Genomic DNA, 27,990 nt, shown 5'->3' with positions numbered 1-27,990 from the left:
CACCTGCCCAAGGACTCCCAACTTACCCCACAGAGCAGCACACAGGACCTCAGAGTTGAATTTCTTCTTGTATTTACGGATTTCCGGGCTGTCACTTTGTGGGCGGATATTGGTTGGATTGACATTGACAACGGAGCCCTTCCTTGCATTTTCCCTCCTCACAGGCTCAGGTTTGGCACTGGATGCTGGAATGAAAGACACACACAATTGTGGAAAATGTGAGTGTTTGGCTACAGCTTGTATTTGAACCACCTTGTTCATGGTAGAATGAAAGAAAACTCAGAGGGGTGAGAAAACACCCTGAGAGCTTTGTAAAGCAAGAAAAAAAAAAAAAAAATCTGGAAAATTCCTCAAGCATTTCTGAGAAAGCATGGTGGTAACACAGCAGCAGAGTACAGCAAACCACATCTACAAGAAGGGCAGAAGCAGCACAATGAAAATTCACAGTAATGTGAAGTTCCAGTTTCAGGATATTTTACTCAGAGTTTTCATTTCCAAGAAATAAGCCCTCTCCACATCAGCCAAAAACAAACAAAAAAAAAAACAAAAAACCAAAACAAAACCAAAATAAAACCAAACCAAAAAAGAGAGAAAAAAAAGAAATTAAAATAAAAAAGAAAAACCCAGGAAGAACACTTTAATGCAAAAGCAAAGCATACTCACGAGAACTACAGGAAGGTCCTACTGGACTGGTGGGAGGGGTGATTGGCAGAAGTCTTGGATCTATGAATGATGTGAAGGATGTTGTGGAGGATGTGCTGCTCTTGGCAGGTGGGCTTTCAGCACATGGGCTCTGCAATGAGAAACAAGAGCTGCTCAGCAGGCAGTGCTGGGGCACACACTCTGTAGTGCCCTGACAGAGCTGTTACCTGCCTCTAGTGACACCTCTCCCCACAGGCCCATGCTCACAGCAGTGCCAGAGCCCTCTGGGGCTGCCCTGGCCCCTGTGCTCCTTCCCTCATATGATGCATGGGTGGGAGAAAGCCAGGGACAATGAGCAGAGGCACACCAGAATGCTGCCATGGCAAGAAGCAGAGGGTGTGAGAGCTTATGCAAAAGGTCAAGAAAGAAAGCAGAGAAGGAGAAAAGAAGGAAAATAAGTGGAACAATGAAATCTGGTAGGCAGCTCAAGATTTCCTATCTTTCCCCCAGATAAAACTTCTAAACTAAAGAAGGGATGTAGTGAAAAAAACTCATTGTAAAAAGTGATAGGATAGAGGAACTTAAAAAGGCTGGTGTTCAATCTAGTCAATCTGTAATTTATCTCTTACCTTAGTCAGAGGTTTGTTCTGAGGTTCCTGGCAAGTCAGTGGCACTTGTGGCGGGTTCACAGAGGACTCTGTAATTTGGCTTTGCTGGAGGAGATCAGGCAGGAGATAGTTCTGGTTGTTTATGCTCCAAAGGCCTTCTTGGGTGTTTGGAATTTGTTTCCCTAAAATCTGATCCTGCATGAGAACACACAGTTAAACACCACATTTAGATTATTTCCAATGCACTCTGCAACTCCAGTTAATTAGGATGATAAATAATGAGCGCATGGGGAGGAGTGCACTCCCTGATGCGTCATTTAAAGACAAACCCTACAGCAAGGTAAAAACCAGAAATTAAATACCAAAGTGTATGGCAAACATCCAAGATGACAAATCCAGGGTTTACTCCTGAAGTGCTCCACAAATATTCTTCCATCTGTATTACCTCAATCACTGAAAAAGAACTTCAGCTTCAGAGAGGCTGTCAAGTCAAATGATTTGCTAACAAGTTTCAGACCTGACTTCTGCATACTGCAGACAGAAGAAGACACTTCTTGGTTCTGGACCTGCATTTAGTTTGAAGCCCTTCACCATTCATTTCATTGCTACTTTCCATTTACTGAATTAGGAAACCTTACTCCAGAAAGAGGACATTTAATAGGACCCAGCACCAGCATTTCCAGTACAGTAACATTTGGTTCTGCAGACCTCCTTACAGCATCCCATGGAAATACTTGTGAACTTTGTGAGGTACCACACAACCTCTTTCCCTGACAGCACTATCTATGGAGTCAGAGGTTGGTTTCTTGGAATACATTTTATGTTTTCATTTAGATGGAAAAACTGAACCCAAAATATTCAAGTCAGTATTTGAGATCGAGGAATCAAACCAGTGTGGGGCTTTTTAGTTCAGTTTTCAGTCACAGTCAACCAAACTAAGGCAAACCAAATCCCCATTTGAATCACTCAGGCAGTTTGGTACACCCTAACCACTTCAAAGCAGGTCATGCTGATGGGACAAGGAAAGAGATATTGGAGATGATGTGAAGACTCATGGTGGAAGTGGCTGCTGGGTGAAAAAGGGTTTGAGGAAGGGATAGGAGGCTCCATGGGAAGATGGGAGAAGGCTAGAAGGCAGCAGAGAAATATATGAAAAGTGTCAGCCATCTGCCTGTTTTTCCTCCCACACTCTTTTCTTCAAACCCACCAAAACACATAACCTCAACTCTTCATCATCCTCCCTCATCCTCAGAGTGGGCCTCAAAGACTCCAACACTCTCCCTTCCCTCAAGCAGCCTATTTCCAATACCTGGATATCAAGGGAAAGGGGAAACTCTGGGCTGGTTTTGCCATAGGAGAAATATTGGTTTATGCCCCATTTATAGCTCTTTCTCCAAAGCAGAGTCTCATCTACTCAAGGATAGTGGGATGAAGGCCAAGTGGAACTCCCTCCCCAGGCAGAAGAGTCGCCACTCTGGTCTGAAGTTTAGAGACAACAGAGGTAAAGAAAACTCCCTTTTCTTTCTACCCAGCCACAGCTCAGGAGAAAACACCAGTTTCACAGTGATTTATTTTCCCTATCTGTGAAGCAAGAATACACTCAGTAATATCTGAAAAGGGCCCTGACATCAAGTACAAGTCTTATTACAGTAATTTTTTTCTTGTTTTCAACCACAAAGAACATTGTTCTGCTTTGTCTCTCTTCATCTTTTCTGTGCTAATATTTATCACAGGGGAAAATCCACATGACTGGAAGCCTCTACTAGAAACTACAGCTTGAAGGAACCACAACATGACATATGAGAAGATAAGAATTTTTGCTAGGCCAGTAGGGAGTGATGAAGTGGTTTTCCCCTGTTCTGGTAATATTTTAAACAGTAGGAGGTAGTTCACTTTAAACTTGAATATAAAGAAGTCAAGATTCTTAAAAATAGCAACAATGCACACTAATAATAATCAACAGTGCTTTTAGCCCAGTGCCTTCCCAAAATACCTTGACATCAGAAACTACTACAGGTCAATAAGAAGGACAAATAAAGAACTGTAATTTTGTACCTAAATGTATGCATTTCTACAGGAAGCACAAAACCTGAAACTACACTCTCTTTTCCAAGGTTTACAGCTGTAATTTGCAGTGGCAGAGCAGAATCCAGTGTGAGCATGCTCCCAGGCAGTAATGGATATGGTGTTTATCATGCATGTTAAGGACCTGCCTCCCCCTCATGGTACCACCCCTTACAAATGGCCACATTACCTTCTGTTCTGCCACGGTGCTTTGGGGTTTCAGCTCAATTCCATCTGGTACCCTTGTCCTTGAGAGATCTGCAATTCTGCCGCTTAGCAGTTGCCTGGTAACAAACTCCAATTAATGAATAGAACTACTTCAGGGGAAAAAAAAGAAAAAAAAAAAAAAAAAAAAAAAAAAAGAAAAAAACTACACATAACCATGTTCAAAAGTGAACATAATTAACATTCAATAGTTACACTCAAAGGTTCTTGTACAAAAGCAAGCTGATTAGTCTGTGGATCTGACTGAATGGACTTGTGCCTGAGGACCACTCACACACAGCAGGAAGCTCTCCCCACCTCGACAGAGAACATCTCTTCACCTCCCTGCATTTCATCCATCATCTTTCAGACACTGCATAGCTCAGGCAAGTCCCTCAAGCTCTCATTTGAGAAGTGCCTACTTCAAAACTTCTGTCTCCCATCACTCCACATTCCCCTGTAGAGTATAATTATGAGCCACCCTGCACTCCAGAGAGAGCAGCAGCTGCTCTGCCATGTGCTGCTGTCAGAGACCTCTCTGCAAGTGCCTACGGGGATGGGCTACACTGGAATTTCATCCTGTGAATCAGTCCCTGAAACATGGACATCCTCACCTTAAAAGGCAACACAGAATTGCCCAGTGCACAGAGAGACAGAAGAAAGTAGGAGCTGCTGGACTGGCTGGGGCCAAGAGAGCTCCTAGCACAGCATCCTGTCCTCAACAACAATCAAAAGCTGATACCAAAAACAAGAGTGAGAACAAGGCAAGTGTCTGTTGTGAATTCCCAGTACATCACTGCTTCCTGCACTGCCTGAGGTAACTTTGCATTTTAAACTTTTTCACCCAAGTGGAACTACTTCAAACATGTCTTGGCCCCATTTCTGCACACTTCCACCTCAAATGATTTATTTATCCCATTTACTTATTTATACTCATATCTTTTTTACTGCAATCCATTTAAGCCTATTACATTTTTGCCTCCTTTCCAGTAATTATAAAACTGACTGGATTCAGCCAGGGTGAAGGGCTCTACAGTGTTACATGCCAACTGACAGCAGACTGTAATACATTTTTTTTTCATTTTAAATGATGCCCCATACGATAACAAAGAAGGTTTGGTGAGAGACCTACTGATTTAAGATGGGTGTGTAGGAGTAGAAGTTTTTGTGGTACTTTTGTTTGTTTAGTTTTTGGTTTTGGATTGTCTCCCCATTCTATGTGAATTGCTCAATATTTGCATACTAAACTTGGAAGGAATGACAAGATGTGGATTAGGATCAATGGTGAATGCCAGTACCTGTTCTTATCAGGAATGCAAACAGCAGCTGATCTTAAATAATGTCAACCTCCAACTTAGGAGAGGGAGAAAGTAATTTCTAGCCAAGCACACACCTGCATCCACCTCGTCCAAATGCTGGTAGGAAACAGCAATTAAAGAGCAAAGAGAGGAAACTGAACTATACAAATGAGTCCCAGAATAGTCAGTGTTTTAGGGATATACTGCAGGCACTGGAGGAGAAAGCACTCTCCATAAGGTAGGACAAATTAACATCAATGGAATAGATGTGTTAAATAAGGAGGTAAGACACTGGATCATATACACTGACACTCTGCTAAAACAAAAAACTGGAGTGTGTGAGGAAGAATTCTGGCTCATTCACTGTAAATAAAAACAAGACCAGAATTTGCTTTACTGGGGAAACACACAGCCCTTAGTCCAGCATGCTCAAAAATGAGCCTTCTCAGGGTGGTTACCAGGATTCATCCAAAAACATAGGAAGCTCCTTCTCTTGCGTATGTCCCAAGTGCAGTCCTACTAAACACCTCCAGGAAAGCTGGAGAGGGACATCAGGTGCTGCTCCACAGACCAGGAAAGAACAGGAAAGCACAGGTTGGTTTCAGTAACCCACTAAAACTTGGCCCAAGGTGCTCCAGTCAGAGCTCCAAAGAAACACTCCAGAGTGCAAGGGGATTCAGATCCTACAGTATATGCTTTAAAGAGCAAAATATCCCCAAACCCTTCACTTCATCCAGAATATGCAGTACCAGCCCTGGCTGCTCCTTTCAGTCAGATTACTATCCTTTTTGCTATTTACTTGGCAGCAATCAGGATATACTTCCTGAAGTATCTTTTAATATAAAATGATGTTCAGCCAAGGTGAAGGGACTTTGTTAATAGCAAGATTATACCTATGATTTTACAGGGGCTCTTGCAGTGGATGTGTGCACAACAAGGTAAATGTGACAGGGAGCATCCTGCTAATTGCACCTCTCCAGAAGATGGGTGGATCTCAGACACAGAGGAGATGCAAATAACAAAAGCAGAGTCCAAAGGCAGTTATACCACTTCTTCAAATCATTACAGCATGCAAGGATCACAGCAATCTGACACTTACACAGCAAAGTCATTGCTACAGGGCAAATCCATATTTTTATGTAGAGTCTTTCTGAGGTCTAGGATGAATTCTACGACCTAGAGTGAATAAAACTTTTTACAGATCAGAATAAGGTGATTTGGAAGAGGATCAGTAGGAAAACAAAGGCAATACAGTAAAAGTCCACTATTTCAGGTGCACTAAGTAAGATAGAAGATTTTTAACACACTTTCTCCTCATCTCAGCTTTGAAAATGAATTTCAGAAATGCAAATGAGGAGCATATGCAGGCACAAAAATTCTACCTCTTCAGAGCAGCACAGGAGAAAGGACTGGTACCAGCCCAATACAATAACCTGCCAACAATGCTCCAAATCTGGGGATCTCTGCCTGACACCTGACAAAACTGCATGTGTTATTCTGTCAGAAGAGCAAGAGCCCATCCCAGAGAGCTCTGTGGCCTTGGGATGCACTTCAGAGTAAATCCCAGAACTTGAATTAAACTGAAGTCTCTTTGAAAGAAAACCAGAAGTTTCATCCAACAATACTAAAAAAATGTTTCTGCTTGCTGTTCCTAACAGCAGGGGTGGACAAGTGACCCCCTGACTCCCTTCTCTTGGAGTACCATGCTATTCTTGCTCCATTATCTCTCAGCAGAATACACATTTTACCTGGCAGGTAGAACGCTACAAGATGTCAGTCACAAAACCAGCAAGATAAACTGGAAAGCTAGAGAGACACAGCTCAGGTGGGATCAGCTGTGGGACAAGCCAAGCATCAGCTGGAAACCACAGCAGTTGTGCAGAATGTCAGTATTAAAAATACAACACATTTTACAAAACTATCCCTCCTTTTTATGAACAGCCCTGGTGAAAGAATCAACTTTTCAGTGGCAATTATTTCTTCCAAGGTGAACAGACTATGTGAACTCAAGGGTCATTTTTGCCTTGTCTTCTCCACTGTAACCTGTATTTGTCATGAAGGCATAGAGTTTTTACAGTGTTGTTTCCCTCTCAGTTTTTTTTTCAAAAATTCCATGTAAATGTAGATCAATGTGAAGTAATCCCTATAAAAGCACTACCCAGTATATCCAGTTAAAACAAGACATTTTCTCATTGTCCCAGGACAGCAAGTCATCACAGCATATTATTACACTGTGCACATCTGATGGAGCAAACATTTACCCCCAGGAGTTCATTAAAATGCAATTAACTCGTTTAATTACAACTGACACAAGTGAGTGATAGTAACTTCAAAGGAGGGGAGGTATTTATGCATGCCAGCTTTTTTTAGATATTTATAAGTGTGTAACAAAATATTATTATTATTAATAATAATAATCAAGCCAACCTTGTGTGGTTTGTGTCATCTTCATCACTGCTGCTGCTGCTGCTGACTTCATCACTTGAGGAGGAATAGTCTGCTGCTTTTAACAAGGAGTTGGCACTGTCCTTCACCTTGGGAAAGGAGCCTGGACTCTGAGCAAAGAAAACTCAGTTGAAGAACCCATTTAAACAGCATGTGCCATATTTTACTGTCCAAGCATATACAGCTATGGTCACTTCAACATCAAAAAAAGCTTTACTAGGATGCTGATGCTTCTGTTGGTCCATCACAGGTGGATATCTCACATAGGAAAGTGACTTGAGCCAAAACTGGACACTCTGCTGAGGACCTGAGCTGGACACAAGTCAGACCTGGACTGAGAGTAGTGAGCTTGAGCCAACCCCACACACCCCTAAGGCTGACTCATCAGTGACAGCAAACTCCCATACCAAAAGAACTGTCTGCACAGACAAATCAAAAATTTCAGTGGATTTAAAAGAACCTACTGCAATCTGGCCTGGATGAGAAACTTTTTCAGGCTTCTGATGCAACAGCACATGGTTCTGGGACAAAACATTCTCTGCCTTGGCCAGTCCTGGATTCCCTGGGGATAAAAAACCACAAAAGTTTCTTTTTTAAGTGTACATGCAGTCGGTGAGAGAGCAAGACAAGCACATATAGCTATGACCCAGATACCAGTGTGTGCTGGCAAACTTTTCTCTGTTGCAAAGGAAAATCTCACTACTTGTTTCCCTGTGGTTCTGGATGCCACAATATTATGTACATAAATTGAGACTGGTGCACCTTAATGCTACAAGAGTAAGACAAGCAAACCAAACCCTTGGCAACACCCTCCCACTGCACATCAGCCACACTTCTAAGGAAAGGGAGCATGGGAAAAGATCAGGGCATCCCAATCCCTTCCTCTGACCCTCTTCATCACATCAGCAACTGCTGGAGATATTCCAGCACCAAAGGGCCATGCAGCTATTTCCTGAACAGCAGACATGGGGGTCAGCAAGAAAGCTCAGGAGCTCAAGCCCCTCCCCACACCTCTGGGAGGAAACAGAGTGCTGCCAAGATCTGGCCTTCATAAAACTGTTACACAAGAACAGTCCAAAGAGTCTGATTATCTAAACCCAGCTGGGCTGAGGGCAAACAGTTGTGCTAAACTGCAAATCTACCTGTGAAATGTGGGCCCTCCATTGCCTGCAAGCACTGGGAAAAGCAAAAGGAGCCTTGAAGGGATGCTCTGCACACAATTTCTGACACAAGGGAAAGGAGGGAAACCCACGGTGCCCTTGCCCTGCCCTGGGACACACAGCCCAGCTCAACACTTGCCTTTTCAGCAGTTTCACCCATGACTACCCCACTGTTACCAACAGGACTCCTTGCAAGCTCACACAAATTAGGATTCATATTTGTTAATTTAGTTTTGTCACAACAGTTTCATGTCTTCATCCATTTTGCAAAGCTTTCAAAACTCAGAATTCCTTACTGGTCAACAAGCACCTAAGCAACTGAGCAGAACTATCAGCTTTTAAGTATTTATAGCCCTTCCCTCCAACTCATTATCCCTGTGGGTTTGGGAAAGCAACAAACTCTATCTGAAATGCCATATGTCAGAACTAGCTGTAATTTAATGACACTTAAGAACTCATGGAGACAGTTTAAACCACAAGGGAGGTTTTCTATTCTTTCTATTGCTGGTGAGATTTTTGTTTCCCCATGCCAAAATAGCACAAGAGTTACACATCACATGGACTTTGCAAAGTTGAGCTGGGCTCTTGCATGTTTTTCAACTCTGTTATTCAAACACAAAATGACATAAGAGCAAAAAGAAACAAAACCCAAGTAATTTAAAGTGTGCTTTAGATTTTTCTTGAAGAAAAGCTTCCTATTCTGTGTAGCTAGTAAAAGCAAATTGTGTAAGTGTAATAAATAAGCAATTTGTTCTCATTTATCAAGGGCTTTTAAATTAACAATGTAAACCTCAATATAAAAATAAATGATCTCATAAGCTCACTGGGGTGGTTTCAGAACATTTTTTGCATCCACCCTGTTTCACTTGGGCACTTGTGATTCCCCATGTTTGCAAACTTTAGTGGCCAACCTGGATGCAAGGCCTTGTGACACACCAGAGCTTTGTGAGGGGCTACACAAGAACTGCCCTGCAGCTGACCCACAGGAAATACCCACAGGAGTGCAAGAGAGGAAAAAAGCTGTCCACTTCTCCATGTGTCCATCTGCCAGAACCTCAGGAACCAGAATCTGTGCTGTGCAAGAAACTCCACAACCACAAGCAAGCTGCTGCATTCCTACATCACTACCAGTGACAGCAAAGGAGCTTACTCAGCTGTACTTTGCCTAAATCAGATAGCTTTCTCTTCCTTTTAACTTCTTTTGACCTTTTTTTTTTTTTTTTTTTTTTTTCCCTATTCCTCTATCTTTCTGCACATGAAAGAATACTGGAGAAATATTTCATAATGTGCTGTATAGAGAGACTTATGCTTACTTTTGCCAGTACATTATTAGAGTGCAGAAATATTAGTGTACATCTACTGCTCAACTGTATCATCTTATCAGTGGGCAGGGCAAATAGCAGAATTTGCCAATGGGTGAACATCTGTATCAAATTACATCTGTGTGTCTGGAATGTTGGCTCTGCTGAGTTTCAATTGTGTCACTAAGTGCAACAGAAAAGATTTTTAAGTGAGGCAATTCAAATTTTCCAGATGAAAATATATTCATAGTCACTTTTCTGACTCAAAAGAGGAAGTTCTTAGATTTTAGGAACATGGGACCATAAAATCCAGAGGGCTTTCAAAAGCTTCTCACCAGAGGATGTCATTAAAAGGACATATCCCATTTTCAATGCAGAACTTGACACTCTGCAGAAGACCATTTCATGTGACAGGAGTTTAGTACATTTTGACTGATGGATCTTTGACTTAGGAATCACCTGAGGTTGACCAGCTGCTCTGGTGAGATCCCATCTCCCACTGCTTGGTGCCAGGAGTGCTGCTGCTACTGCTCAGCTTCAGAGCATGTCCCCCAGGAGATGCCTGATGAGTGTTACTAAACAGAAAGACAACAAGCAGATGAGACTCTCGTGTGCAGGAACAGAGGCTGGAACAGAGCTCCTGGGCCACCAGATTGAGCTCCCTGCTGTTACAGTCTGAAATCATACTCTGGATAATGAAAAGGTTTTCTTCACTGCTGCTCCAAGCAGGGCTACCCAGGAGTGAGAGATGATGATGGAGGGGACAGTATCCTCTGGCAGTCATCCTGGGCAATTACAGAGACTCCCAAGTCATTACAAAATATCCTTCTGTATTACATCTCCCTTGGACTCTTCAGACCTGTGTCAGTCCTGATTCCAGAATCTCATGGCTTTATAACTTAAGAGAACTGCTCCACTACCTTCCTAGAAGATACATCAGCAGCCACTTATCAATGGAGAAAGGAATGCATTGGACAGTAAAATAAGTTGCCAAGCCAGTGGCTCAATCAGAAACCCAGTCCCAGAAAGTCACTCATTTGTAACACTGACAATTACTTATATGTTTCTTTTCTGCTTTGCCTCCTGTAATTCCCAAGTGGAGAGCATTTAGGGCTTGATTTCACTTGAAAGTTATTTCAGACAATGTTTCTGACTTTGACTCATCAGAAACGCTGCACATCACTGTTATTTCAGCTAAATCTACTTCACTTTCCAGTCTCTCCAACCCATTCTGTTCCCTGATTAGACATCCAGTGGGGGCTGCCCTTTACTGCTGAGCTCTAGACATCCATGGTCTTTTCTCCTGGGATATGAAAAAAGTACACCAGCCTTAAGGGCAGACTGCCAAAACTGTCAAAATACATCTACAAGCTGCCTGTTCAAGCTACTATCAGGCAAAATAAGCAAAAAAACCTGTAACTAAAAGTGCCTGTACAAGGAGTTGAGGCCAGACCCCCTTGTCAAAGCATCTGGACACTTGACTCTCCTTTGAAACCAATGCCACTGACACTGAGGTAGAGCATCTGCCAGATACTTCAGTTTTCCTATTGACATTTAATTTATTGACAATAAATGCTTGACAATAAAGCAGCATTAAAAAATTAGTTTGAGCACAAAACACAGTATAAGCACAGTGTACTTATATAAAGTATACAGTGTAAGTTTACTTTTAGTATAAGCTTGAAACACTTTAGAGCTTACCTTGAAAGGCATCTCTGATGGCCAGGCTGATCCCTGCTGTAAAATTTTGAGGTTGTCCTTTCAGGAACCTTAAGGGTTTAATAAAACATTTCAAGGTTGCTATTGATATTTTAGATTCAGTCAATAAATCTAATGCTTATTCTGTATCAGTAAAAAAATAAAATTAACCAACAGAAATTAACAATAGTTCAGTGGGACCTGTGGGGAGGTATTCCAAGATATTAGCACTAGAAGCTGCAAGTCAGCAGCAGGTGCTTCCAGTTTGCTCCAAACCTGTGCAGTCTATCAGGAAGCAGACAGAAAGAGGTTTGCATCTTTCCCCAGAGCCAGTATCACTCTTGGTCAATATTTGAAGCAGACAGTGAAAGGCATTGTGCAGTCACTGAATGCAGCTTTCCCCAGCCAGTGGATTACCTTATGTTGTTACCACAGGCTGGGAAGTGAGACATACACACTCCCCAACTGCAAAGTAATAAAATAAATATACACACGGGAATTCCTGCTCAAATAGTCTTGGACTAGTTTTAGAAATTCTATTATTAAGATAAATACACCATCACCTGGATTACAGAAACTAACAAGCTTTTCCACAACAAGCTACACTTTTTCACCAAACAGGCTGCTACAAATACCTGCTCTAACAAAAGAGGTGTGTCTTCAATCACAGATACTGCAGATATTTTATGTGTGCAGGTATTATACATTGTGTTGATTTGGCACGGCCTGGTTTTGGTAGTGAGAGGGCCATGGAAGTGAATTCTGTGATGAGTTGCTGGAAGCTTCCACCATGCCCGACAGAGCCAATCTCTGGTGGCTCTGAAGATGGACGTGCTGCTGGCCCAACCAGAGAGGTTGGTAATGCCTCTGTGATGACACATTTAAGAAGAAAATCAAAGCAGCACACGGGCAGTTTTCCCAGGGGTGCGAGGCGCCGCTGCCGGGCCCATCCCGGCACAGCCGCGGCAACGCAGCAGCGGCACCTCGGGGCGGCTGCAGCGAGCCTCGCCTGCCGGGCCCGCCCGCCTAGCCAAGCCCGGCCCAGGCCAGCTCAGCTCAGCCCAGCCCGGCCCAGCCCAGCCAGCGCCGCTGCGGCACAAGGGCTGGGAGAGCAGGGCCAGGGAGAGCAGGGCCAGGGAGAGCAGGGCCAGGGCCAGCAGCTCCTCGTTGCCGGTGCCCGCCCCAGGAGAGGCGTTAAGCGGCGCCAGCGCCGCGGCCGCCGCCTCTGCCCACACAGTGACAGCGGGGCCGCCCGGCCGGCAGCGAAAACGTGGCGGAGACTCCCCGAGGCTGAACCTAAATGAGATCAACCTCTCAGTGCTGAGGGATCCTGGGGGAATCTTTGAATTGGTGGAACTTGTTGGCAGTGGTGCCTACAGGCAGCAGTTTCTCCTCAGTCAGAGAAGAGGAGGAGGTGAGGACATATGAGAGAAAAGAACACGGCGGCACCAAGGTCAGTGCAGAAGGAGGGGCAGGAGGTGCTCCAAGAACCGGAGCCGAGATTCCTCTGCAGGCCGTGGTGAAACAAACTGTCCCCCTGTGATGCATGGAGTGCACGGGGGATGCACAAATCCACCCACAGCCCGTGGGAGAAGCGCTCAGGCTGGAGCGGGTGGGTGCCAGAGAAAGCTGTGACCCAGTGACACCCGAGAGAGAGAGAGCCCTGCTTCCGAACGAGAGCAGCCTGTCCTTAGAGCACTGCACCTGATGGGAACTGACCCACCCACAGCAGTTCTAGGAACACTGTTTGCCGGTGGGAGCAGCAGTTTTGCAGCAGTTTTGGCAGAAGTGCTGCTCGTGAGAGTGGAGCCAAGCAGACAAGTTCACAGAGAACTGTCTCCTGTGGGAGGGACCCCACAGCACAGCAGAGGAACGACTCCTCTCCCTGAACAAACAGAAGATTTCAGGTGACAAACTGACCAAAACCCCCATGCCTTGTCTCCCTGCACTGTTGGTGGGAGGGGCTGAGGGGAAAAAGGTGTTTTAAAGGCTTATTTTATTTCTCATTATCCTTCTCTGACTCTGTTAATAATGTTTACTTTATACCTTTAAATTTGAACCTGTTTTGCCTTTTGAGTGCTTTTCTCCCAGTCCTCATCTTAACTCATGAGCCCTTTGTTATTTTTTTTCCCCTCTCCTCTGCCCAGCTGAGACCAGAAGAAGGTGAGCCAATGGCTTTTGTGGGTGCCTGGCTTGTGGCTAGTGTCAAACCACGACATACACATAAACCCACACCACCAACCTGCCTGTAAATTTGCATCCCTTTTTCTAGATGAGTGTGACCCAGCTCAAACACAAGCAACGAGATGCGCAGAGTTTCATGAGGTGCAGGGGGTGTATACTCCACAGTGCAGTGGAGTTCAGCACCCAAAGGTGCTGGACACCCCGAGTTTGACCCACCTTTGGGGGCTGCTCTTTGCTGTGGCTCGTGCTCCAGAACACGTCGTCCTGCCCGGGGCTGAGCGGAGCTGTCACCATGTCTGACAGGGAGCTGCTGTGGTACACGTCCTTACTAGCCCGGAAATTCTCACACTTGAAACAAGCAAAACACATGTTGAATTGCACTTCCCTGCCCAGGTAACAGGTTGCAGTCTCAACAGAGATCAATGGTTCTGCTTGGGAGATTAAATATTTACTATGGGTAACAGGAATATTGTCTGGATAGAGCCCTACTCACCTTGTTCACTGTGCAGTGAGCTATTCATTTCCAGCATGTTAGGCACAAATATCCCAAGGTGAAGGGTGCAATAAAAAGATAGTAAACAAATCTATTCTGTGTATGTATATTTATGCTCAGACTACACCCTCATGGGTGGTCAAGTCCAGGTGATCCAATTGAAGCTGCCTGTGTTTAAAACATCTCTAAAGATGTCTAATTAGAGCACTAGAATAGCAAAAACCCCAATCACAGCATGGGAAGAGGAAGGAATCAAGTTACTTCATTAAAATCTTAACTTGAAGGGAACAAGAAGTAAGCGGTGCAAAACTCAAGCTAAAATATTCAACATTTGGTCCTGTGATTCTTTCTGTATGTAAAAGAAGAAATTTACACACTGATGATCTGCTACACCCGTGTCTTCCAAAGAGGAAGAAACTCAAGAGTTGAATGTGTCAGCTGAGAGTGTTGCCTCCCTGAAACGAGAAATCCTCCTGGACACAAGACCAAGACAACATGCAGAAACTCTGTCTGAGCTGGACCTGTCTGCAGGGATTGCTATGCTAGAACCAGTTTCATTTTACAGAAATAGAAGAAGCATTAGAGAAGTGCCTGAAGCTGTACCACTCTGTGTCACCTCATCTGTTCTCCCATGCAATGCTGGGCCAGGGCTCTCTGGGAGGTGCCTCTTCACATGATCTTGCACATGGCAAGATCAGCACCTCCAACACTTGGAGGCCTAAGGATGAAGTCTGCAACTTTTGTCTGAGTCAGAGTTCCAACTCCTGTATCTCAACTGAGTTACTGCAATTTAGACCAGAGGCACTTGCTGTACACTTTCCCCAAAGAATGACTCAGATGAGTATTTTATTGATTTATCAGATAAGTCTATGAAATTCTCCAGTTTCTCCATCCTAAAAAGTAAGCCACAGTAACAAGAACTTCACAGAGCTCTCAATAAGATAATAGGATTATGAACTCTCTGTAACTGTACAAGACTAAATTTCATGGGAACAATGTTCAACATCAATTAAATATTGACAAACAATAATTTAAAAACTAGATACAGATGCCAAAGATGTCTCATTGCAACCTCCCAGACCAGTCTGGCAAAATCTACTGCTAAAACCAGTCCTGAGAAGTTCACTTAGTTATTCAGGTGCTTTTCCTGCTCTTTTGGGACAATATGTTCTGTTGACTCTGTTTACAGAAAACAGCTTTTTCAGCAGTTGTAACATCTCATAATCTATGTCCTTTCAAAATACCTTTTTTCCCCAACATGATTGTCTCTAATAATAGTTTTTAGTTAACCAGGATTATTTGAGCAGCAAAGTCTTCACCTGAGTGATCCACTGTGGGTATTAAACAGGTTTTGTAGCAGGTGTATTATTATCAGAATATAGGAGGATTTTCTTTTCCTTGCCATTTTTTCATCAAGATACATATATTTCTTTTTAAATTCCAGCCTTTGAGTCCTGCTGATTACCAGAAAACTATTTGGGCTTAAAAGCATGGATAAATAAGCCTTGCTGAGTCATGATGTAAGTGACTGAGTGAATCCAGACTCTGCCCAGTACACCAGTTCTGTGTAAAGCCAGGAACAGACACCTGCTTCCACAAGCAAGCCAAAACCATCCCAGATAACTCCCAAAATCAGTGTTTGATATTCTCCTTAGTTTTGTATAGGGAAAAAAATTTAATCCCCCCAACTTAACAATGATTCAAAACTAGTGAGATTTGAACCTTAAATTGTTTTTCTTGTAAGTAATATCTAAAAAATAGTAGCTCTCCTCATGCACAGAAAGCATTGACAGAGAAAGTGCTACCTACTGTGTGTCTTCAAACCATAAACATGTAACTGAGCTAAGGAAAAGAACACTTTGAGCCACAAAATTATAACATAAGGTGATACAGCACAAAGGACTCATTACTAGAGTTAGTTTAAAACCATTTAAAAGCACGAAGTTTTAAAAAGACAGGTTGCACTGCTTTTTGGAGGATGCTCAAGTTACTAATTTGAACTGAATCTACATAGAGGAGATAGATTAAGTGCTAGTGTTGTTAGGATACAGGGTAAGGAAAAGGAATTTCTTAAACTTCTGTGTCCATGGCTTTACACATAGCTAGCTCTTGTAATATTGTTAGTCTTGTTCTGATTCAGTCACATCACCCCACACAATAGAGAGGATCTACCTAGCAAATCCTATAGGAAAATGACAAGAGTTAATTAAAAATGGAGTTAATTTCACATGTGAGCTAAATTTTTCCACTAGTCAGGCAGCAGGAGATGCTGGGCAGAAGATCAAACTCAGTGACTTTGTTCAAGAAGCCTCTGTGGAATTCTGCAAGCAGTCCAGAGCAGCTCATCCCACACCACCACAACCAGAGAGCCAGATCAGCTGCTGTACTGTAGCAACACAAACCTGGTACAAAGCAGGTGGAATTGGTACACTCTGAGCAGGTGGTATCTCACATTTCCCTCAGCAGAGAGATAGGTGTAAGGCATTGAGAACTCATGCTCTTTGCACTTTACCAGCTGTGTTAAGTTTTCCAGTGAAATAATTCTGAGAGAGAATTGGGCATCCAGGATGTGCCACAAGATCTTTCAGAATATGACTGTTGATAAGAATTCATTTTTGTATGAGCAGAGCAGTGCTGGCAGATGATCCTTCTCTGACAAACCTGGCTGGATGTTCTTCAATGCAGCATCTGTGATGAATTCAGCTTGCATTTTAACTCCACAGTTGACTTTTATTTTAAATCAACTAGGCACCCACATACTGAACTTCACAAGTGTGTTATTTTGTCTTTTAATCTCCAGATGACTACCTGACCCATCACTTGTATTGCCTAAACACCTCATCCAGTTAATGCAGGCAGCATGTCCAAACATTCTGCCATTAGCATCAACAGCTGCTCCCAACCAGCAAAGGGAAAAATAACCCTTCAGGGGATTTATAAATTACCCATTGAAGTTCATGTGGTCTCCATGTGAACACAGCAGGCAGCAGCACAGATTGGCTTCTCCCTGTCCACATGCACTGCCAGCTGGAGCTCTGCCTTGTGAGGGGTACCAGGGCACTCCCAGCAGGGACTGAAATCACACAGCAACCACTGTGCATCACTTGCTGCTATTATCCTTAAGTAACACAATCCCTCTAAACAGCATAAATTTTTTGTAATATAGTTTCCATCAAGAAATGTGAAAAAAATTGGTAAATACTGCTTCATTCCTCACCACTCCCCTCAGCAGCTCAGAGAGGTGCTACAAAGCACTGACAGGGTGCAGAGCAATGATCATCTGTCCCAGGTGAAGCAGCCTCTCACCCCAGGAGTGCAACCTAAGCATGGCAAGACTATCCTTTGTACAGCCACTGTACTCCTGCAGAATCCCAAATGCATGCCATAAACTATGGATGCTCCCACTGCTATTACAGGGTGAAATATTTGCCTCAGGGAAGCTGCCAGCCTCTGCCCAAGGCTAAGATACAAATGTCCTTCTTGTAGACCTTGCAATAGCTCTCCAGTGATTTGATGCTGCAAGCCAGGCCATCAACTCAGCCCACTTACAATACTCGTGACTTGAAACAAAAAACAGGCCCTGGAAAAGAGGGATGTGAGAAGACACACATAAATATTTTTCCAGGTAAAAGCCATCAGGTGAAATGAGGCCTTTCTGCTCACAACATCTGTCTCTGGTGATTTTTCCATCATCACCAAACAGCAAAGCAACCTGAAGAGGAAAGGCACAGGGAGGCTTTGACTCAGAGACACTAAGAGCCAGCTATTATCCACCTCCCAGACTCTGAGACTCACTCCAGGGCACAAACCAAAGCAGGAGAGGGGAGAACTGCTTCCCCATGTCCTGCTGGGGAATTTCAGCTACTCTGGTATCTGCTGGGAAGGCAGCACAGTGAGCTGTAGGCAATCCAGCAGAGTCCTGGAATGCACAGAGGATAACTTTTTCAGATAGGCAGCCCTGCCAGGGGGGATGCAATACTGGTCCTGAGGGCCACCAACAGAGGGGAGCTAATCAGTGAATTCAAGGTTGGAGGCAGATGGGCCTGCAGTGATCACATACTGGTGGAGTTCATAATCCTGAGGGATATGGCTCAGGCAAAGGGTGAAGTCAGATCCCTGAATTTTAGTAAAATAAGGAAAAAAATTCTTAAGATGAGGGTGGTGCAACACCAGAGAAGATTGCCCAGAAAGGCTGCAGATGCCCCATCTCTGGAAACATTCAAGACCAGGCTGGATGGGGCTCTGAGCAACCTGGTCTAGTTGAAAATGTCCCTGCTCTTGGCAGGGAGGTTGGACTAAGTGACTCTTAGAGGTCTCTTCTAACCCAAACCAACCTATGACTAACCTTTCATGCAGGATGTTCACCTGAAGCTCATGCCAAGCAAAATCAACAATGAGTTTAAGAAACATTTAGGATAATACAACTTGATCTCCTAGTAATAACCCAGAATTGCAGGTATGCTCAAAGAAGCATACAGGCCCACGCTGCTGCTTTGGTGAGACAGCATGACATGCTCTGAAAGCAGCTGACCTGCAACCAAAAACCCATCCTCCTCTGCAGTCTGACCTTCCCCTTTGACTCCATGACCCAGCACAGAATGAGGTCACAAGATGCCACAGCAGCACACAAACAATGCCTAAGCCTGATCTGAATGTCCCTCTCCTGTGAGTACCACTAGCTAAATCCCACAGAAGCAATTGGAAAGACGCATACAAAAACTGTCCATCCGTCCATCCATCCATCCATCCATCCATCCATCCATCCATCCATCCATCCAGAACTGAGAGCTGCCAAGAATAAAACTAGTTCTCTGACTGTATGTCCTCTCTCAGGGGATGAATGAATGCAAAAATGAAATACTATGTAAAATGTACCAGCAATAAGGTTATTCTGGCCACTGCACACCTTCAGAACAAGTGGAGATACCCAGGCTAAACGAGTTGTGCTCACACTTACAGTAGTTTATTCCATTTTTACTTGCTTTTCTTTTACTTGTTTTTCTTTTGTTCATATATGCTTACAGTCTTTTTATAAGAGACTGGAGAAAAAAACCCTGCAGTCCAAGCTACTTCCTTCGTACACTGCGAGTAGGATGTTGAAAGGAGGCCCAAGTTTTGGGCACATTGTGACAACCATGAATCATCTCTTCCAGAATTGGTAAAAATATCAGGAGCTAAAATGTTTTGAGAGAAGGATTCCAATGCAGAACTTAATCAGAATGTTTTCACCACATAGGTACTGTTTAGATCCCATTTCTACCTCTAGTACTGAAGTTTTAAAAGACTCAGACTTTCTAGGCTATATCCACAGGTAAAATTTGATTCTGCATTGTTCCTTATTGTATCTCCACATACTTACAGATTATTTCATGCGATCAATAAAAATCTTGATTGTTTACATGGTTTCACTCATAAAAATTTTGGGTTTGGACTTGTTTTGTAAAGTGCCATATAAATTTATGGCACCACATAAATAATACATCATCCAGGGACTGCAACAGCCCTGTCACTCAGACTTTCTGTGAAACATCTGAGAGGAGCTTCATGGAATCAACAATCAGGCATCAAGCATAAAAAATAACTCTTATCTAACCCTGATCTGCAGTGCTTCAGTACAATTCCACATAGAACTCAGCAGCAGAGGCAGCACCACAGAACGTGGGAGCTGGTTTGCACAGGCCTCAGCCACTTGTGCCAGAAGGGCACTGTGTTTCTGACCGTGGGATTCTGCTGGTCCTAGGGCTCCCACCCCAGCCCCTGCCCCTGCCCCGGCAGGCTGCGGTACCTGCAGCAGCAGGGCTCTCTGTGGCGCGGGGGTGCAGGGGCTGGAGCTGCTCCCGGATCCCAGCCTGGGCTGCGCGGCCGCCTCGTGTCCCAGCGCCGAGGGCTGCCTGCTCTCACTCTTCTTGGCTCGGTCCTCGGCCTGGGAAGGACAAAAGCACAGCACATTGCACAGAGCCCCAGCTTTTGGGCTGGATGCTGTCCCACACTGATGGACCTTCCCACCGCGGACAGTCCTGGCACAGCACAAACCACTATTTCCTCTCCATTTGCAACCCTTCCTTTTCCATCAAGTTTCCAACCTGCAGCAGGGAGAAGGGCCTGAGTTTCCATCTGCTGTACTCTAGGCCATTCCTTTGGCTGTGGGCTGAGATTTTAGCTGGGAGGAATCATCTGTTTATACTTACTTATCTTTGACAACACTCAGCCTGTTTTGCTGTGCATTGATTACCCCCTTCCACAGCATTGAGATTATTGCATGCTGCTTTCTACCTTAAAACACTTCCAACACTCTGTCTTTTGGTATGTTGCTTGTACTGTGAGAAAGACTGAGGAACATGATCTAGAAGGAATAAATTTCCTGAGGGCATTGCTCACTACAGAAGTCTTTATCCTGTGGTTTTGACCCCACTACTCTTCTCAATTCTCTTCAACATGACTAATTCTCATTCTCCAGTGTAAATCTTTAGCATATCCTCTGATTCAGCAGCCTGGAAACAGCTCTACACAGTAAACTAGAGATTAATGCCACAAAAATACACTGTTATCTGTGTGGGGGTGGGCATTCTTAATGGTATCTCTCACTATATCTGGATGTTTGTGCCTGTATCAGAAAGGTAAGCATATTCTTAGCACAGCCTAGAAATGCTGAGGACATGGAAAATGATTCCACTTAGTCTCACAGATCCCCACTGTGGAAAAAAAGAAGACCAAAACCTTAAAAGAAAAACAACCCTTATTAAAAAAAGCAACCACAGCCAAACACCATGAAATTCTAGCCCCAGTAAACACGCTCTTGAGGACACATTTTCATTACCTGCAACACATAATAATGAAAGGCAAATTTTACCAAAAATGAGGAAGAAAATGTAAAAGCCAGATATGATAATTCACCCCCAGCTCTGTGCCCAGGGGGATCTGGCATGAAAGGTTTTATGATCCATATGCAAACTCATGCAGGTGACACTTTGGGCTTCCAGAACTGATGTCAACCCCCACTTAGGCACTGAGTGCAGTGTCAGCCCAGTTCCCAGCTCCTTCACTCTGGTGCTGGTGGGACCAGATCCAGCATGGAGTGAGCTCACACCTGGGCACAGTGTGCAGGGGAAAATTGTCCTGATCTGCTGGGGACAGGAGCAAAGACAAGGGACTTCCAAGAGATGGTTCTGCAGCTCCAAACATTAAATTTGAGGCCTTGCAGGGCTTTAGTACTGTTTGTTTCAATTTCTCAATAAAACAATAATTCTCAAGAGCTTCTGTGTATCGATGATTGGTCCTAGAAATAGGACCCCTAAAGAGTACAAACAAACCCATGAGTAAGCCACCCCTGTCCCCATGCAGGTCCCTCTCAACAGAGGAACTAATCTCTCTCTGGCTAATGAACAGGAAAAGATCAGTATCAACGGGAGTAAGATCACTGACTTATCCCTGTTAAAAACAGTTACAACTTTAAAGCATTTTTAGATTGTTGCAAATGGTCAGAACTGCTGACAAAAAAGTCTCAACCCCAAAATGCAGCCCTGTACCACCAATTATCAATATAGTAGGAAGGATCTGTGACTTCCAAGAAGTTCTGAGGTTAAGTAAATAATATTGTACAATATCCTTAAAACTAGAATATATTATTGTAGCAATAATGACAAAAGCCTCATGTTGTGAACCCAAAAAGCAACTAATCTGCAATTAATTATACTGTATTTCACCACTAAAGTAAAAGTTAACAGTGGCTGCATACTAAATTCTGTAACACATTTCATTTTGCTATCAAGGAGTTATTTACAAAACATATGCCAAAACCAGAGATTAGTATCTAAAAGAGTATTCTAGTGGTTTTTTTGTCTTCTAACTACAATAAAGTAGAAAAATAAATTATCATCTGAGTTCCATTTTCACCCATTAAAGGCCTAGCAAAGGCAAAGCTTTTCTATTGACTTTGATTTAGAAAAAGCAGCTTACTTCTCTATCCGCACTCAATTTGCTTTTCAGCTGGAATAAGACCCAGCCTTCCATCATCAAACAAATACTGATTTTTGATTTGAGCAGTTCATTCAAATTTCAGTAACGATTTGTTTAATCACTCCGTACAATAAAGCCTTTAGAGCCAGGGCACTTGTGGTTTTGACAGTTAGGTTGTACTTCAAACAGAATTACTCTCGTTTTCACAAACTGCTCCTCCAACAAGGAACTTAGTATCTTTTGTTTTCCTGACTTCATGATGCTGCCTGGCTGTTTGCACGTTCTTTACAGTTACTGAAATTCATCATTTCACCAATCCTAGCATTTACATTTAACTATTTATCAATACAGGACATTTCAACTCAGGGAATAGTTGCAGCACACACACAAAAGATGACTAAGATGGCACATGCTTAAAGACAGCGGCAAGGTGTTAAGAAGCTGCATGCATTTCTCCTATTTACATGTGCATGAGCTCTCCTTATGCCTCTGTTTGGGCATTTAGGGAAGATACTTTGCCAGGACTGCAGAGAACATCTTCTACTGAGGAGGCACCTGTGAGCTGCTGAGATTTTTGACCCAAACTTTAGTGACACAACAAATCACACACCAGCTGTAGAACTGGGTTTAACCAGTTGGGATTATATAAAATAGCATGCTAAGAACGAGGAGATAATGTATGGAAATGGACCCAGAGCTTTCCATGATATGGTGACAGTGATCAGAATGAGTTGGTGGGTAGAAATTTTGCCAGAGTTAGCAAAGGAGGAAAACTGATTATGGTACAGGCTGACTATATGTAGCTACCCCTGATCCATCAAACCTTATCCTGGAACGTAAAAACCAAGAAAATTTATCACAGCCTGCACAGGGCACAGAGATCTGTGCTCACAAGGCAGGATGCTGTTCTGTGCCTGGGTCAGTTCTGTGAACCCTAACAGCAGGCAAAGACCCCTGTTAAACCTCAGCTGGTATTACTTTATTTCATGCCTCTTTGAAAGACAAGGGAATGACACCTACTTGACCAGATGAACCTCGTTTCTCCACTCACCAATCAAACCCTTCTCTCAACTCAAGCAGAAGTGACAGAGCAATTCTTCCTTTCCCTTATCCTCTGAACATTACTGGAAACTGAAGACTGTAGCATAAGTGTGTAGTAAGACAGGTCAAGCTCCAGATGTGGGTTTAAAGATCAGTGTGCTCTCTGCTTCAGCATTCCTACAGCATCATAAACTACAAAGCACCAAAATGCTGCCCTGGCCAAGACAGTACCTCTTTGCTTGTGCTGCTTGATGGAGGATGCAGTCCTGCATTTGAACTATTGGAAGGCTCCTTCTTCTTCTGCTTGTGGTCATGCTGGAGAGACAGCAGCTGTGTCTGATCTTTGGGGAGAGTTCGGTGCATCTTCCTGTTGTGCTGCACATCTTCCATCTTCTGAAAGCAGAGAGCGATGAACCTCAGAGACAATGATGCCTTGGAGGACAACCAAGTTGCCTGCTGGAAATAGTGGCTTTTCAAAGAACAAAGTGACCACAATTCCAGCAGGGCTGGCAGAAGAGTTAGAACCCTGAGCAACAGAAAGAATAAAGTGGCACCAAACATTGTTTGGCTTTTTAGACAGCAGGTCAGAAAATCATATTTGTTCTTTGTACTTTTACTAAAACCAGAGGTCTTTAATCAAAGACTGCATGCTTCTGTTTGATGACAAATCAATTTGCCACTGAAACATTAGAAAAACATTGTGGCCAAGGTGACAGACTTGGTAATGACAGTTCAGCGTTAAAATTAACCTTTGCTCCATTGTTTTTGTGAAAAAGAAATGGTCCTGGTTACAACATGAATGCAAAATGGGGACTGGAGATTTAAGCTTAGGTTTAGCTGATGCTAGAAGCTTTCAGGGTAAAGGAATTTTAACCAGACCATTTCAGAGACAAAAGTGGGAGAAGGCAATGTTCTTGCTGTAGATAAGGAGGGTGACTCAGTAACATCTAAGTTAACTCAAAGGAAGGCTGAATCTGAGAACAAGAGGCAGTAAATGCATTAGTGAAGTCCCTCCTTGGTCCATGACTCAGAGGATGGGAACACCCTCACGGATCTGAGAAAGACATCAGATAGAGAATAGATCAGATAGAGCTGCAAACTGCTGTCAGGGAACATCCTCTTCATACCTGCTTCTTTTCTAATTTCCTCTGTCCATCTACAATGAAGTATTCATCTTCCACAGCCCTTTTATCTTCTTTACCCCTTTCCTCTTTCCTCTGACTGACCTTCACTTCTGGCCATCTCTGCTCACTCTCCTGCTGCCTTCGTAGCTCCTGCTCTCGCCTCTGGTGCTGGAAGAAAGCCAGGGAATAACACTGTTTATTTTACTTTACTTTAGTACTCACCAATTACTGATGCTCATAAATCACAAGGCCCATTTCCTGCCCTGCTGTCACTGAAGGGGGGACACCTGACACACCACAGGGCAGAAGTGGGCAGGGAGAAGCTGCCACCACCGTGAGTGCCAAACCTGAAGTGAAACCTCTGCCCTTTTGGCAGCCCAGGGCAGATCTGTCACTTTTGAGAGATCTCCCTGACAGCTGGCAACTAACCTAATGACAAATGTCTTCCCAACATTTCAAGAAGGAAGGGTTTTTTTCCCAGAAAGTTCCCATTTTGCTGGAGGAGCACTGTGCTTCACAAATGTGATCTCCGAAGTGCTCATACAATGCTTGAGTTTTGTCAGATTCTCAAGAGAAGAGGCGTTGGTGGTTTTTGTGTTGTGCCACTGCAAGAAAGGCATTGAGGAGCTGGAGTGTTTCCAGAGAGGGGCAGCAGAGTTGTGGGGAGCCTGGAGCCCAGGTTTGATGAGGGAGCTGAGGGTGTTCAGCCTGGAGAAAAGGAGGCTCACGGGGGACCTTATTGCTCTGCACAACTCCCTGAAAGGTGCTTGTAGTCAGGTGGGGTCAGTCTCTTCTCCCAGGTAACAAACAAGTTGTGCCATGGGAGGTTTAGATTGGATATTAGGAAAGATTTGTTTACTGAAAGGCTGGTCAAGCATTGGAACAGATTGCCCAGGGAAGCGATGGAACCACCTCTCCTGCAGGTGTTAATAAAAGTATGTGGATGTGGCACTTAGGACCAAGATATAGTGGTGGTCATGTCAGTGCTGGGTTAATGGCTGGACTGGATCCTAGAGGTCTTTTCCAACCTTAAAGGTTCTGTGATTTTATGATTTAGCTCTGCCTCTAAGACAACAGTGTGTCAGGCAGCTGAAAAGGAAACCAGCTGTGTTTTAATACCTTAAACAAAAGCAGGGCCAAGACTCTGGACCAGACCAACAGACTGCGAACTGGGAAATGCATATGAGGAAGAAATGGGAATCTCTGACCCCATCTGCCAGGGCTACCTCCACCAAACCTACTCAAGCAAAATGCCCTTCCTCTTCTGCTCAAAGAGTTCAGGGCAGGTTACCAGCAGGAAAATGACAGAGCCCATCTAAAACCATTGTGTTCAAAAGTGACACAGCTCTCCCAAGGTGCAAGACTACAATCCAGGCTGAGCTGACAATTTCACACAGCGTGGCCTTGCAAAGCCTACTGCCTACAGGTGCATTTTTCATTTATGGTGAGACATGGAATAACAACACAAGGCAGCCCCCTACATCCTCCAGCCTCCTCCTCTGCTCCTTCTGCTGCTCGATGCGCTTCTGCCGCTCTGCCAGCAGCTGCTTCTTGTACTTCTCCTGGTCCTTCAGCTGCTGCTGCTGCCGATGAGGGTCAGAACGATTTTTGTTCTCCTGCTGCAGCCTCAGAAATTCACGGCGGAGAGTTGACTCCCCCGGGAGATTAACGATGGAGCTGAAACAAAGAGGAGGTTTCTACATGACAAAACATAGCATTAAAGAGAATAGGAGGTGCTTTGGGAGTGTTTGTTGTTCTGTGTTAGCAAATCATGATATATCTCCAGCAGCTGACTCTACAGCCACACTTGGTGTGCTACAAAGCAGCCTGAAGCTGATTACTGGGTCCTTAATTTGAGTTTCCCCCATACTGCAACGAAACTAAAGCAGCAGCTTTATGTTTGATAACTACAAAACAGGTAAAGCTACCAAAGGGGACCCAGGAGATTAGGGATTCAGAACAAGTTAAGAAGGCTGTTCTGGCAGAGGAGAGCTGCCTTCAATGAGAATAGCTTGGGCAGTCAAATTTTCTATTTCAGTAATAAAATTAACCTTGGTTCTCCTTCATCTTCATTCAGCTCATCATCTTCCTCCTCACTTCCACTGTAATCATAGTCCGTTTCTTCTAAAGAAGAGAATAAACAAACACCAGAGGAGGATGCTGTTATTTAAGACATGATCTTGAACTTTGTTTCTGAGCACTCAGCCTGAACTACAGGCTAAGGAGGAATTGGAATTTAAGTCACATGTTGTACTGGGAGGCTGAGGGGAGGCAAAATATCCATGTACATAATTCAAAATCTAGTTCAGATAATGATTCAGGGCACCCCCTTTACACACACCCACCTTCTCCCGTGACTGACTGTATTGGTTTTGCAAAATTAACCTACTTCCATAATCTGAAACAAAGTAGGCTAAACCCACAGAGAAACCCAACACCCACAGCACCACCAGCAGAGGGGTTCTTCAAAAAGACATTTAGATAGGACATAAAAGCCTGCACGGGCTGCCCTGTACCTGTGTCATGGCTCTGCTGTGGCCACTAGTAAGTCCAGGTTTCTTTTTGTATCAAAGGGAATAATTAAATAAGCAAAAAAGGAAACAAAAACCAATACTAGTTTTAGCACAAAGTTTCAAACACCGACTCATAGTTTTGAAGATCTCTTCAAGACTGACATGAAGGCAGTTTTTACAAGATAATTTCAAACTGGTCCTACCCTGCATTGTTGACTGTATTACATGCTAAATTGGGACTTCATTTTTTTTAAAGTTACTATTTTGAAGTGTGTAGTCTGGCAATTCCCCACTATTCTCCTTTTCAGGGGAGTTTTGATTAAAAATAGCATTTTCAGGTCAAAATATAACTATTTATGAAGAAGTGACTGTTATCTTTGCACTCCTCCACCCCTCTCAAGGGCATTTGTGAGAAATTCTAACTCACTATCTTTCCATTTCAGTGTGCTTTGAGATTCATAGCTGAAAGAGGCAACAGAATTTGTAACTACTACTGGAGTCAGTAAATCTACTTTGCAACAGCAATTTCATTTTAGGTGCAAATAGTCCTGCTGTCAAATCAGAGCATTTTTAAGACACCTTGCAATACCATGGTGCTTTCTAAGTTTGCTCTCACACTCCCTGATCCTCACAGTGCTTCTGGCAGTATAAAACATACTGAAGGGCAACAGGGGAGAGGGCAGGGTCATTGGTCAACAGGCTACATGTCTCTGTCCCCTTTGCACAGCCCTTAGTTTGCCATGCACAGTCATTTTCACAAGAATCACCCCCATTCCTACACTGCTTCTTCCAGCTTTTGCTCTGAAGGGTAAGGCTGCATTTGGAACAAATCTGAACTCTCTTTTTCGTCATACACACTGTGAAGGAAATGATTTATTATAACAACAGTATTTCATTGGAGCTTGGAGGTCTTCTCAAGGTCTCTTTTGTGCACTCCATTGCAAAACACCTAAAGGGTCCTGCTGCCCCCAAAGAACTCACAAGACAGAATTACATGGTGATCCAACAGGTATATCAACTGGACTTGGGACAGAAATATAAAGTGAGAGACCAGGAAACACTGCTCGAGAAAGCAGAGACCCAGACTTTACTTGGAGTCCTTGCTCCCTGCTAGCATCAGGGCTGCTCTCAGTAGCTCAAGGTTCCAGTGACTTTAGCACTAAAACACCACTAAGGATCCAGGCTAGGACAAAGAAATCTTCAATGGCCCCACTATTTCTCACTTTTCCTGGTTCTAGTGTTTCAGCTGCATCTGCCTT

General features: G+C 43.7%; 1 protein-coding gene across 4 annotated transcripts in view; it reads right to left on the bottom strand.

The window, feature by feature from the left end:
• Positions 1-27,990, bottom strand: part of NRK (Nik related kinase) — a 97,368-nt gene that overhangs the window by 17,756 nt on the left and 51,622 nt on the right. The window contains exons 11-24 of one of the 4 annotated variants that reach the window (XM_056491318.1): positions 26,270-26,342; positions 25,700-25,895; positions 24,222-24,386; positions 23,326-23,484; positions 19,883-20,020; positions 13,821-13,952; positions 11,424-11,491; positions 10,182-10,297; positions 7,726-7,823; positions 7,244-7,371; positions 3,505-3,598; positions 1,272-1,445; positions 664-793; positions 27-185 (exon numbers count right to left, since the gene is read on the bottom strand). In XM_056491318.1, coding sequence (XP_056347293.1) covers positions 27-185; positions 664-793; positions 1,272-1,445; positions 3,505-3,598; positions 7,244-7,371; positions 7,726-7,823; positions 10,182-10,297; positions 11,424-11,491; positions 13,821-13,952; positions 19,883-20,020; positions 23,326-23,484; positions 24,222-24,386; positions 25,700-25,895; positions 26,270-26,342 — 1,830 coding nt within the window. Of the gene's footprint in view, positions 1-26; positions 186-663; positions 794-1,271; positions 1,446-3,504; positions 3,599-7,243; positions 7,372-7,725; positions 7,824-10,181; positions 10,298-11,423; positions 11,492-13,820; positions 13,953-19,882; positions 20,021-23,325; positions 23,488-24,221; positions 24,387-25,699; positions 25,896-26,269; positions 26,343-27,990 lie in introns of all 4 variants that reach the window. The other 3 variants (XM_056491317.1, XM_056491320.1, XM_056491321.1) reach the window with 3 other exon arrangements.

The sequence above is a fragment of the Oenanthe melanoleuca genome, chromosome 4A (assembly GCF_029582105.1).
Source record: "Oenanthe melanoleuca isolate GR-GAL-2019-014 chromosome 4A, OMel1.0, whole genome shotgun sequence".
Lineage (NCBI taxonomy): Eukaryota > Metazoa > Chordata > Aves > Passeriformes > Muscicapidae > Oenanthe > Oenanthe melanoleuca.
The sequence above is the reverse complement of the archived record's forward strand: the minus strand, read 5'-3'. Positions and strand labels throughout refer to the sequence as shown.